At 37.5% G+C, this 13,877-nt stretch overlaps 1 protein-coding gene across 1 annotated transcript in view; it reads left to right on the top strand.

Annotated features, from left to right (window-relative positions):
- CD109 (CD109 molecule) overlaps nt 1-13,877 on the top strand; it is a 72,505-nt gene that overhangs the window by 30,171 nt on the left and 28,457 nt on the right. The window contains exons 9-22 of the mRNA XM_039730164.1: nt 158-293; nt 1,132-1,241; nt 2,958-3,197; nt 3,519-3,620; nt 3,711-3,773; nt 5,188-5,364; nt 6,215-6,367; nt 7,108-7,182; nt 7,979-8,039; nt 8,556-8,691; nt 9,449-9,566; nt 12,342-12,455; nt 12,661-12,879; nt 13,559-13,703. Coding sequence (XP_039586098.1) covers nt 158-293; nt 1,132-1,241; nt 2,958-3,197; nt 3,519-3,620; nt 3,711-3,773; nt 5,188-5,364; nt 6,215-6,367; nt 7,108-7,182; nt 7,979-8,039; nt 8,556-8,691; nt 9,449-9,566; nt 12,342-12,455; nt 12,661-12,879; nt 13,559-13,703 — 1,849 coding nt within the window. The remainder of the gene's footprint in view (nt 1-157; nt 294-1,131; nt 1,242-2,957; nt 3,198-3,518; nt 3,621-3,710; nt 3,774-5,187; nt 5,365-6,214; nt 6,368-7,107; nt 7,183-7,978; nt 8,040-8,555; nt 8,692-9,448; nt 9,567-12,341; nt 12,456-12,660; nt 12,880-13,558; nt 13,704-13,877) is intronic.

Raw genomic sequence — 13,877 nt, 5'->3', positions numbered from 1 at the left:
ACAAAAATAAAGGGTCAGTGTTCATAATTTTCTGTTGTTTGCACTGCAAAACTTGTATGTGGAGAGAGCTAGAGGACTTAACCAGAAATAAGCTACAGTAGACAGAAAGGTGTCCTTGGCTTTTCTGTCTCAAGAGTTATTTTTTCCTACCTTGCAGATAAATGGGTCCGTGAATGTAACCTGTAACAAGCTGATGTTGCAGAACCTGAATGCTGAGCAGCTGTGGCACCAAGCTGACAGCGATTTCACAGAGCCGATAGAAATGATCGTGGTGGTGACTGAGTCACTCACAGGTATGTGGCTGTAGGAGCTCTTCTGACAGAAATCCAGAGTGCCTTACTGCTGTGTGGAAGATGTTGGAGCTCTGGAAACATATGTGGTACTGATGTCAGCACATCCACATTCAATATTATCTAAATGTTTCTTGCCTGGAAATTTAATAGTTTAACCAGCTGTTAACTCAGTACTGTGCTAAATGATTTATTAAATAACCAAGAAACACATTCTGATAGGAGCTTAAAATCAGTGACTGATCATTTTTGATGAGGAGAGCAGGCACAAAATTTCTAGCATTAGCCTGAATTTTACAAACTCAACATTAATCATAAACTTGCCTGACATTGTGTATTTGTAAGCCACATTATTAGAAAGAGTTCCCTGGTCCTAGCTTGTCCACAGTCTAGCCTCTTCTAGGTGGACTGATTTGCAAACTGAGGGCTTTTTGTGAGTTCCTGTTCCACCGTACCTTCCACATTAGAAAAAAAAAATCATGTGTATAAAATGTATGCATGTACCAGAAACTAGGTTTCATTACAGACTTGCTGTAGAAACCCCAGCAAGGTGAAGCTAGATGATTAGGGATTTAATGAATTTCTTCCTTGTGTCCTTCTAACATAGTCTGTGTGAGTGAAGCCCCTTGTGATATATCTTATATTGCATTGTAGCAGGCAGTTCCAGTGTATATACCACCTTTATACTGATGCTCAGCTAGAAGGATGAAGAATGATAGGAGTGGAAATGGTGAAAAATGTGATAGAATTATTTCCAAGTCATGGGCAGTACATTGTATCACTGCTAAAGTAATATATGTGTTAAATGCATGTTGTCTAAACACCTACAATTATTCAACAGGAATCTCCCAAAATTCAAGTACCATCATATTTCCAAAGCAAAGTGACTATTTTATTGAATTTCTGGACTACACTAGAGTTATAAAGCCTTCTCTGAACTTCATCGCTACTGTAAGTTGTTTTCTCTGATTATCATCTGTGGATAAACAAATGTGACTTCTCTATGTTTAGATAGCAAAGTTTGCCTTGCATTTTTATGTGTAGTTTACAGATTTCTTTTCAAATTCTCTCTTTTTTTCACAATGCATATCAGCAAATACTAAACTTGGAGGCATTTGCTCTCAAAAAGGGTAAAGTGGCAGGGAATGCTGTAATCTTGGTAGGATATATTTGTGTATAATTTATCAGCATTCTTATGGAAGAGAAATCTTCCCTAGCTGCTTTTTGACTGTGCTTTGAAACAACAAATTAGTTATTAACTTTCAAAACTCTTTATAGTATTTGTATATCTAACTAACTATATATATATAAACACATCCACACATACAAATATATACTTTATAAAGTGAACTTGTATATTTAAACAGCTTTTGCATAACTCAGTTAAAACTCATCAAACCACATTGCTTTCAAGTGAAAGTGTTGTTTCTGCCTTCTGTCCTGTCTTTTTCATGCCAGCTGCAGTCTATTCATAGAAATATTTTATGTTCTTCATTCTGTCCTTCATCTGCATTCACCATTTCTACATTTTGCAGAGGTTGCGTATTGTATCACTGCATTTGGCTTGAAAAGGGGAGTCAATTTTACAGTTCTTGAGCCTTTACTGTATAGAAATGTGACCTAAATAGCAGTGATTTAGGCTGAATATACTCTTCCAAAGTGCATTGGCTCAAGACATAGCTTTATGGTAGCTTGATCATTTGGGCTTTTGGTTTTTGTGCTTTCCATTTTCTTTGCCAGCATCCCAGTTTGAATCCACCTGTTTTTTAGTCCTCTTCCAAAGATGAACTGAGTGAGAGATAGCTGAAGCATCTGTCAATTCTTGCAGCTGGCAGACAGGAAAGTTTCAGTTGTGCTGCCAAAGAAGTGTGAATGAACAGTGCTGCTGTTGCTAAAAAGTGGAGATCTTACATGAAGAGCATATACTCTTCAGAAAGAGAACAGGGAAATCGTGGCTGAGGAGGAGTGGTAATGCAGTGACATCTATGGACTGAAAAAGGAAATATTAGTGCAGTGCATTTAAATATAAAAGTTCATTTTTTGGTAGTGTATAATGCAGAATAAGAATGATTTTACTGCATGGAAATCTGCTTGAATGTGGGCATGAAGGTTTTAATGTGTAGTGCTGATTGATGTATGATGGAATGAAGAAGCACATTGTCAGTTTTGGGCCTGGTTTCAGTCTTTAACTCATTTGATTTATTAATAAAAACATCTGACTCAGCACCATCTCTGCTCATCTGACTCATTTTCCCACATTACATAAATGTTGGATTTCCCTTACTTGTGATGGTGAAATGCAAGTGATAAAATTAGGTATTCAGACTGTAGGTAGGATATGTATAATTTACTTGAGACACAAACATTTTCAAATAGAAGAGTAATTGGGAGAGCTGAAATGCAACATGTCTCCTTTCAGTTCCATCTACTTTGCTTTTACTCTTTTTTAATTCCCTGGAGTTATGAATAATTTTGTTCTTGCCTGACTTGCCTACTTGCAGTGCTTAATAGGGAACAGAAATAAAGCTATCAATTTGTGAGAAATCTAAGGATGCATTATTTTTTTAATGTGATGTGAGTGCATATACATTGTTACATGCTATGTGTTGTGCATTTTAGCTTTACCCTGTTTGGTGGGTTTGATGAGTGTTTTCTTTTTTTGTTTAGCTAAAGGTGTCACGTTCTGATAGCAGCCAGCTGACAGCTGAAGAGAGGCAGAATCTTGTAACAATCACTGCACAAGAGTCAGACCTGCTTTTCCATCACTCTTCATTTTCTCACTTGGAAAATGAGGCAACAGAAGAGAGGAATCTGACAGTCCATATGCTGAACTACACAGTTCCAGCAAATGGAGTAATTGATGTTGAGTTTCCAATCCTGTCTGATACCAAAACTCTGAGAGTTCAGGTACTGCTTTGTAGCATGTTGCTTTGGAGTGTTGACACACTAAATTGCCTGGGCTGGGATCAGTGATGAGCACTGTTATCTGCAACAGCTGACATGTTACCTGTTGATATTTTTGTTACTTCATGTTACAGCTGGAAAGAAAGTTAGAGATCCTGTCAAATAATTGCATTTAATAATTGCACCATGATATCAAAGGAAATAACCCCAGATACCCAAAGTATAAAGTGGACTTTGCTAAGGCTGCCATGCTCTTGTAAGCACATAAATGAACACCACAGATTTTGATGTTTTGTTAAGAGGTTTTTTTGCACTGTCTCGCAGGCGGAGTTTCTCAGCAGTAAGACTGACATAGGTGTCTATGATGTGTTCAGCTCCCCCAGTCAGACTTATCTCCAGGTTAAAACAAAGAGCCAGGATATAAAGGTACAGTCTGAGACAAAACTTGCCTCGATTAAAGCCTAGTTATTTATGGTTTTTCCATACTCATCCATATGAACTGTGTGCTTTTCCTAGGCTGGGAAGCCTTTTGAGCTGAGCATTGCAAGCAACAAGCCAGTGAGAGAGTATCACTATCTGGTAAGTTACAGGCTTTGCATATGGGGACAATCCAAGGTGACCTTTAACCAACTTGATAAATACTTCAGTGAGTGGAATGTGATTAAACATTTGAGATTTGGCATTTTTTAATTGTGCTTTGTGGAAGAGAAGGCCCAAAACCTTCCTTTCCACTAGGAAGGTCCTTTTTGAAAGAGAACTCTATTATTCTACCTTAGAAGGAATGCCCCTGGCACTGTAAGGAAGTTCTTCTCTGACCTGGGTGTTGGGTTGTCTCTGCTTGCAGATGTGAGACAAGGCACAACTGTGAGAGCAATACTGTGTCTGACTGTGCAGAGCATCTGCAATGGCACAAGGGACAAGGATGTCCCAGGAGCAGCCCAAACTGTGGCTTTGTCAGCAGGTCCTGCAGATGGAAGCAGGGGCCTGGTGGATCCTGTCTGCAGATTCAGGAGTGTCAGGCTGAGCCTGTGGGTGCAGGGGAAAAGAGCTGCCTGCTGAGGAAACAGATGGTTGAGTGGACAGAGGGGCATTGTTAACAAGGAAGATTCATAGGAAGCATTTTAAATAAATGTCTTGGGTAGTGGCTTAATTGCTCAGCTGCTCTACTGTATCTTGAAGGATCAGAAAGATTTATTATATATACTATGGTAAGTTTCCCATCCTTTACACATGCCTGACTTTTTCAGTCTGCATCTTAGTGACCATGGTAGCTAGGATTCTTTTTCTTTCACAGACTTTAACAGTAAACTGAACCAGGAAAACCACGTAAACTTTGGGCATTTATATATATTTTCTAAAATAGAAACACTCTCTAGAAGGTTTAAAATAAATTGGGTCCATGCGACCAAAGGCAGGGAAGTGCCCTTCATCTCCCTGTCTTCATTAGTAAGTGTATGATCCAGCAGGAAAAAACTTAGAGTGAAGCAATTGAAATCCAGGTATTAGGAGTAGCTTCAGACTAGGTCTAATCTGATCTGTGAAAATGAATGTCTGCTTTTAACTGGAGCACATTACTAGACCCCAGTTCATACTCTCCATGAGGCAAACCAAGTGTTCTAAGTAGGGGTGTTCTGGAGGTTTGCTTTTAAAACTATGTGCCTGATCCAAACTCAAATGCTGTTACAGATAACCCACATGAGCCAATCCTATTACTGTTGTATATTTATGTTCTCATATCATATGTGTGCACTTGGTGTAGTTCTTTACTTGTCCATAGTGATATAGCAATTAAAACATGGGAAAAAATATATTATTTAAATATTACATCAGATACCATGCCCATTTTCAGACAACTGGCCTACCAGTTAGTAGAAAAAATAATAAATCACAGCTATGTGTCTCTTCTTTAGCAGCTACTTGTAGAACCAATTGTTGATGATATATTGAGGATACCAACAGTTTGAGTGTTTGATTTTTTTTTTTTCTCTTTCAGGTATTATCTAAAGAACAAATTATGGCTTTTGGCACAAAATCTACAAAAACATTCACTTTAACAGCAGAAAATTCCTGGGCTCCTTTGATATCTATACTTGTATTCTACGTAGATGAGTTTGGAGTGGTTGTAAATGATGCCCTCACTGTCCCCATCCAGCCTGCTTTGGATGACAAGGTAATTGTATTGAACTTGAATCTGAGACCATGGTTTTGTCTGGGTGTTGTGTGGTAGCTTAAAAAAATTTTCTTTTAGATCATAGGATTGTAAACATAAAAAAAATTTAATTGAGGATCTAACCTGAAGTTTGTGCAAGTCTTTAGAAAGACTTTTAATGATACCAGTACAATTAGGGTCCAGTTTTTGCATATTTGAAAGTCTGTTCTACTGGTGCTGTGTTTTCCACACAAACAGATGCACAGCATCTCCTCGTGTTTTTGGTGGTTTGTCAATTACTGAGCCAAAGGTTACTCTGGCCAATATGGTGACAAGGTATCATTATGTTAACTTTTACATAATTGCAGAAGTTTATAATGATCTTGTTCTAGCCAGGCAGTTGTCACATTGTGACCAGTGTTTGTGCTTCATGTGAATATCCATACTGGAACTCAGAAAAGTTTGAAGAAGAGTGGGGAAATGCCCATTGCATCACTGAATTGATTTTTCCAGCTTGCTCACCAGATGATATTTGGTCCTTTGTGCAAATAAAAGCCCTTCCAAAGGCTGGATGGGTTCAAATTCCTTCTCTGCTCTGGAGACTTTAGCACTTACAACCAGAAATCAGTTGGGAGCCTGTTTGTCCTGCTACGTGAAAAATGTCTCAATTTGCCTCATGATTATCCAAGTTACCAAAAGTCCTAGGAAAAAGACTCTCAGAGGTCTCCAGCATCCCAAAAGTTCCAGGAAAAGCAAATCCAGGGTCTTAATTATAGCCAAATAATCTCAAAAACCTATTTCCTGGGAGTTATTAACAGCTGTAAATATCATGGTAGAATTTAAATCAGTGCTATGTGTCACTTTTTTCTAGATTAAAATCTCTTGGAGCAAAGATAAGGCCAAGCCATCTGAGAAAGTCTCCCTTAAAATCAGTACAACACAGCCAGGATCAGTAATTGGACTTTCAGTTGTTGATAAAAGTGCAAAGCTTCTGGGAGAAGGTAGTGACATAACAGAAGAATCTGTAAGTATGTGGGAAAAGGACGTTCTCATTATTGTGTGTATGAAAGATATATGTTTGTGGAAATGTTGCAGATTATATGCTGAACAAGTCATGTTTTCTGAGCATGATTTTTAGCTGGTAATTAAGCAATTTCTTTTACTTTCACAAGCCACATGAGTGACAGAAAGGGTAAGGCTTAAAAGGTAATAGGCACAGAATTTCCAATTCCAATCAATACTTCATTGTTCTTCACCTGATAAATTGTTAAGACTTGGCTGTTTCTTCTTTCAGAAAAGACAATGTCAGAAAAAAAAACTCCTAATGATTTGTTCTTTGTGCTATTTAAAATTAATAATATAAAATAAAGATTTTTTTTCTTAATTGGGAGGGCACAATAAATTATTCATATGTTTAAATTACCTTTGGTTGCAGAAGCTCTACTGCATTTACAATTTGAAAGAGATTACAATATATATCATTCCTAAAGTGCTCAAAGGACATAGCCTAAGTGCCATAAAATATCAATGGGCTATAGGCTTTATTCCAGGCTTATATACAGTCTTGGTCACTCTTCCATTAATCATAAAACCACTACAACCTAACCCCCTTCATCATGTCAGAGATTATTTCCTTTTTGGCATGGGAGCTAAGCAACCTATAGCTCGTGGTACAGCTGTATGAAATAGCAACAGTGAAAGTTCTTAAAATGTGAGTTGGCATTCAGTCTGTGGATGATTTTTTTTGTTATTTTTTTTTCTTAGGTCCTCCATGAGCTCAATTTATACAGCACAGTGCAGTATTTCCCCCTGGTCAGAGGTTCTTTTGGTGTATTTCAGGTACTGGGGTTTTCTTTGTAATTCTAGGCTGTTGGGTTTTTTTACTGTTTAGTGATTCAAATGTCACTTGCTAGAAAAAAGTGAACTTTCTAACTTTTGCAACTATAGACAATGTAATGTTTTCATGGCTTATATGAGTTTCAAATTGTGAGTCTTGTCAATATGTAATACTCTGAATGCCATATTTATAAGTCCATAAATACAGGTTGCTTTATGCCTGATATAGTCTTCACTTCAAATAGTTTTCAGTCATTATGGCAATATTCAGATTCATATTATCTCATTTTTTTACGTTTGTGTATATTATTTACTTTAGTTTTATGCTTGCTTTATGACTTTATTTACCTAAAAAGAAAGAAGGTACTGGGGTTTTCTTTGTAATTCTAGGCTGTTGGGTTTTTTTACTGTTTAGTGATTCAAATGTCACTTGCTAGAAAAAAGTGAACTTTCTAACTTTTGCAACTATAGACAATGTAATGTTTTCATGGCTTATATGAGTTTCAAATTGTGAGTCTTGTCAATATGTAATACTCTGAATGCCATATTTATAAGTCCATAAATACAGGTTGCTTTATGCCTGATATAGTCTTCACTTCAAAAAGTTTTCAGTCATTATGGTTATGGCAATATTCAGATTCATATTATCTCATTTTTTTACGTTTGTGTATATTATTTACTTTAGTTTTATGCTTGCTTTATGACTTTATTTACCTAAAAAGAAAGAAGAGAAAATAGATAAGCACTGTTGATGTCCTGAATGTCCTGTATTGAGATATACTGTATAAATTTTATCCAGAAATGCAGCCTTTGGGTATCAACTGATGCAGTTCTTGAGGAGGATAAGGAACATTATCTTTGTAAGTAATACAACAAATGAAGCCAAATCCAATTTACTGAGTGGGGAAGGAGGTCCATGGCATAGGGCCCCTATTATGTCTTCTTACTGTGCTGCATACAGGTTGCATCCAGCTTTGAAAATCATTACCATTTCTAAGTTTGAAGATATACAAAATTCATACGATCAGCATTTCAGAAATTTTCCTTTTTCACTGCAGTGACATTACCCCTGAAATCCTGAGGATGAGTGGAGTTTTCATTTGCAGCTCCAGTTGATATATATGGCAGTTGTTTGTCATGTGTGGCCAAATTACATCAGTTTCATCCACACTCTGCAGAGGCCATGTAGAAATTTATGTGAAACTTTTTTATTCTTAAAATAAAAAAGTTCCTAGTGTCCTGGAGTAGTCTTACCATATGTAACAAAGCTATAGATTAGACTCCAAACAATATATTAATTTGACTTTTCTTAACTGTATTTATTTGTGCTTTCTAAATATAGATTTTGGAGTAGGACAGTATTTTTTATTTTGTAGATGGTGGAATGATACCTATAGAGGATGGTTTTGGTGATGATATGCCGGTATCTAAAAATGGACCTCCTGATTTCAGCAATCTCTATGTGAGGACACATTTTCCAGAGACTTGGCTTTGGACTGACACTAAAACAAGGTAAAAGTTAGAAGCAAAAGGAAAACATAAAGAAAACAATTTTTTTTTGTTTCAGTGGCGTTCTACACCAGTGCTGAAGAACACTGCTTTAAAAATGTAGATTTATATTCTGCTACCACCTAGAGGCCACAAGTGAGATTGTACAACTCCTCATTTTTTCCATCTCCAACTGCACAAGAGAGGATTATGCCTGACTGAAGGCCTAGGTGTTTCAATAGAAGTTAGATAAAAGACCTGAAGACAAAAGGAATAAACTCTTACTTTTACAAATGGGGAGATAATGGATAGGGTGACCTAGCCTTTTTCTCTACAGTATATAAAAAGATGGGTGATTAGTCCAGAAAGGGAAATCTCTTGCTATCTGCACCTAATTAAGTGAATAGATCCAACTGTCAAGTGATGGTGAAATCTGACCTGTGTCGTGAAGAACAAGTCTTGTACTCTTTTACAGTTGAGAAGTTCAGGAAGCAACCATCACCTGGGATTGTTTTAAAGGACCTGTAACAGTGGATTGCATGCGATGTGATCCAGTGTAATTGCCTTCAATTAATGTAATTTAAAATAATTAAAAAATTTAAAATAATTTTGATTCCATCACGGTATTTCTAAATGGCTAGAAAAAGAAAAATGGATAATGAGCAACTTTTCTTTCCTGGAATTTGGACTTAATTTTCCCAGCATTTTAAATATATATGTCCACTTAATGATGTGTGTAAATGGATGGTTTTGGAAGTCTGCTCTCCCCTTCTGCCCTCAGATCTGACACAGAAACCACAGTGGATGCCATTGTACCTGACACCATCACATCGTGGGTAGCCAGTGCTTTTGTGGTCTCTGAAAGCGGCGGGCTTGGAGTGACGACTGCTCCGGTGGAGGTACCATTCACTAGAGAGTTCTCCTGTAGGGCTGGTTACGCTGCAGGTTCTTGCTGGACTCTAATTTAGTTCTAACAGTAGTATCTCCTTGTACTAATGAAGAGATTGAGAGGCTGTGTGTGTTCAAGCTGTAGAGAAAACATCACTGAAAAACATCACTGAAAACATACATGATACTGGATCTACCTTCCCTTCCTGCTCATATGAATATCTAAGACTCCAAACAGATATTTGGATACCTGTTTCTGTTGGAGAGGGGTTTTTTTTGTTAAATTCCAGGATGTGCCCATTTCAGAATCTTTGTATGTTGGAAGGCAGAATGACTCTTTGGGAACAGTGTTCCATGTTTTCTTGGCTCTGCCCAGAGAGCAGTTCATGAGCTGGTAATTCACGCAGTGAGGTTTGCACAGACTGGCAGGGGAGGGATGGCTGGGATGTGAGAGGAATTTGTCTGCTGTTCTGCTAACACTTACGGCTAATGCTTACCCCAGGAGTGAGAACAAGAGGGCTGATTTAAGGCTAAATTGATCTGCCAAAAGTCCTAGAGTAAAAACAACGGGTACAACCTGCTCTAGGTAAACTTGCAGGGGGCTTGGACTAAATGTCATCCAGAGGTGCCTCCCAACACATTCTGTGATCTGTAATAGGTGCTGAGTTTTGGATGACTTAGCTTGAGTAGCAGAGTGGACACTGAGAGCTGACATGGGGTGAGAGTCCCGTTGCTCCCAAATTCCTATGTCCTGAGGCTCTTTTCTTGCTTCCAAGTGTTTGAGGAATTCAGCAACTTAAGCTAAATTTAGCAGCCCTCAGGTTAGATCTCTAACCTGAGATTCCCAGTGTACAAGTGCAGTTGTCCTAGGATCATGTATTCAATGAAATTCACTGTATTCAATGAAACCACTACTTAGAGAAGTGTGTAGCCTGTTTAAAATATGAATTAATTCTGAAGTCTCATTTAGTTAGTATTTTACATACACAGAAGAATCTGTCCATTCATTATGTGAAGTTCCTAGAGAAACTATGTTCCTGTCAGAGACAACTCCACTTCCATACCTGAGTTTAGAAAGGTTGAGTCTGTGGAAGTGGGCTGTAGATTTCCATCTTGGTTCCTGGGCTAGTGTCAGCATAGCCTGAAGAGAGCCAACTTACCCCCCATTTAAGTTCTCATGCCCTCAAATTCTTGGAGAGGGGCAATTTTTGAGATCCAAGCTGAGATCTAGGTCCAGATTTCATAGTTGGCTGCTATACCAGACACAGAGCTTGTGCTTTGAACATCCTGATCTAAACTCCACTGCAGAATTTGGAGCTCAATCTGGATTTTGTGGCTAAGGCTCCTTTGAGACTGGAATCTTGATTCTTGTTTCTTTCACTTGGCTTGGCAGAGATGGGACAGAAAGAGGAATAGTTTTCTGATTAAAACTGTAAGGAAATACACACTTGGCCTCTCATCCTCAAATGTGAGGAGGCTCCAAGTAGAACAGATGTTGAGATAATAGTGTAGCTATAATCACCCCCATGCACTGTTCAGTATTCACTATTGTTGGGACATTTAGGTTGTGCTTAGAGTTCCATATGGCTGAAATATGTTAATCAGTACCATACAGAGAGGCAAGCAAAAGAAAGACATGAAAAATGTAATGGGGGAAATAAATGACATCTGTGTGCTTTATGTCATGTACTGCTTTGCATCATGGTTTTATTTTGACTTCTCTTACACAGAGTGTCAGTAATTTTACTCAGTTGTATTTTTGTAATATACTGGCACATTCCTGAGTGTAAAACTTTAGTTTTAAAGAAAAGTAAAATAAAAACAACAAAGAAAAAGGTACATAGGGAAAACCTTTACTATGAACTAACCTAAAAGTCTCCAGAACTTCTGTAATGTTTAATATCTAAAGTTTATGACTCTGAGAGCTTTAGCAAATGACTTTTTTTTTTTTTTAGAGAAAGTATTGGAATATTTGCTAACTAGAAAAAATGGAAGAATTTTTGTTTCTGAAACTCTAAACGCTTGGAAGATGTTTTTAAATGCAAACTGAATTAAAATTCTTTTTAGTTGACATTTTGATAATAATTGATAGTATGTCTCAGCCATTCTTATTGTACAGATGTTCAAAAACAGTGAAATTTTGATCCCATTCAGCTTGATAAGACCTTACCATTGACTTCTTAGAGGCGAGATTTATTCCAAAACTCTGTTCACAGATAAAAGAAACTGCTTGTTGCTATACTTCTGCAGTTTATATTTTAATTAATATAGTATGTATTTTTAGAAGTATAACTAAAGAAGTTATGCTAAGATTAATTTTACTAAATTTAAAAAACCCCAAACATTGTAAGGTGTTGTTTAATTGCAAAATTTGGGTGAGGCAGTTATTTAGTTACTGGTGTATTGACATGAAGATAGGTCAACTGACATTGATCCATCACTTGTGTACTCAGAGCAATTCAATTACCTTAGTGAGAGCTGAGGACAGAGCACAGCTTCCAAACTTGTCAGGTGATAGACTCATAGTCCAAATTCAGTTGCCTCTGTTGAGACTGCTCTGTCAAAGCTGTTGGCAGCTCTCATCTGAACGGTGTCTCTAAAGGTGCTAATGACCAGAAGCACCTACTCCTCCTGTTTCAACTCTGCAGTAGTATGTTTTGTCAGCTGTAGAGTACAGCTAAACATTACTCTGTCATTGAATTTAAAAGTGATTGGAAGACATGTTGTATAGTAATTTTCTTTCTAGTCTCTGGTTGTAAGGGTTCATGACTGATTTTCTTTTGCAGCTAGAAGTTTTTCAGCCTTTTTTCATTTTCCTGAACCTTCCATACTCTGTCATCAGAGGAGAGCAGTTCATTCTGGAAGTGAACATCTTTAATTATTTGAAAGAAGAAGCTGAGGTAACATAACAATCTCTTTATCTTTGAATTTTACTAGATATTGCAGGGTTTTCATCACTGGTGGAGACTATGTCTTTCTTTGTGAGAACTGGTGTATTTTCTGCAGAGGGCAGACCTATGTCTCTATACACAAAACAGGTGGCACCTTATAAAAGCACCTTTTCAAAATTAACACTTTGTATTGCAAATGTTACTGTATTTACAGGTTACTGTGATCCTGGATGTGAACGATGCTTTTGAAATTATTCTAACATCCAATGAAATAAATGCTACAGCAAATGAACAATCTATATCTGTACCAAGTGAAGATGGGAAAACGGTTCAATTCCCAATCAAGCCAAAACAGCTGGGAGAGATTCCCATCAAAGTGACAGCAATATCATCTGCTGCTTCTGATGCTGTTATCCAGAAAGTTATAGTCAAGGTAAACAGTCTGCAGCTTGCCTTATCCCTGAAGTAAATTGTTCCCAAAAACAGGCTACATAGTGCAGCAAAAAGGCAAACCAGTGTGCTTGTTGCCTCTTGCTCTGCTTGGTTGGTTTGGGGTCAGGTGGCTTTAAGTAGAAAACACTTCTTATAAAACAAATTTTTAAAAGTCCTTTAAAATTCTTTAGATTCCCCTTCCAGGAATGAACCCATAGATCTGTTCTACTACAGATAGTTTGTCCAATGCTTCTTGAAAGCAAGGTGAAAGCTGTTTGTGTATCACTGAACCCCTGGTGCTGCAGCTAATTTAACAACCTGTGCAGAGTGGACCTGGTGATTGTTTCAGATAAATGCAATTGATTTTGCCACACATCTGCCTTTCATTCAGGCCTATTTTAGATTAATATTTCTGTATTTTGGTGCAGGTGGAATTTTAGCTTCCAGACTTTCTGGTAAACCAGACACTGATAAGACTTGCCTAGGTTTGGATGTCTGATTTGTGTTAGGCTCCATTTCAGTGGAAGGTGGCAGACATTTGTGTATCTCATCCTGCAGTAGAAGCTTAAGATCATAGAACCAAACAATGGGTGAGGCTGGAAGGGAGTAGCATGACCTTCCTGCTCAGGGCAGGATCAACTACAGAAGGATACTCAGAATCCCTGTCTTTATTTTTATAGGCTGAAGGACTGGAACAGATATATTCTCAGACAGTCCTTTTGGATTTGACTGGGAACAAACGACAAACAGTGTCAAAAACTTTGGAATTCACTTTTCCTTCTGATGTTGTAAGTGGCAGTGAGAGAGTGCAGGTCACTGCTGTTGGTAAGAATTAACTTACTCTGTTTCTATCATTAGGGAATTAATTAAGGCATTAATTTTTATTTGACTGCAATGTAAATAGGTTGAATCTTTAAGTCACAGTAATTTACCATTATGCATTATGCTAAACATTGGGAGACTTTGTGGATGGAGTGTTCTATTCCTTTAATTTGTTTA

Source organism: Passer montanus, unplaced genomic scaffold (genome assembly GCF_014805655.1).
Source record: "Passer montanus isolate IOZ18808 unplaced genomic scaffold, ASM1480565v1 scaffold11, whole genome shotgun sequence".
Classification (NCBI taxonomy): Eukaryota; Metazoa; Chordata; class Aves; order Passeriformes; family Passeridae; genus Passer; species Passer montanus.
This window is presented reverse-complemented; position numbering and strand designations above follow the sequence as displayed.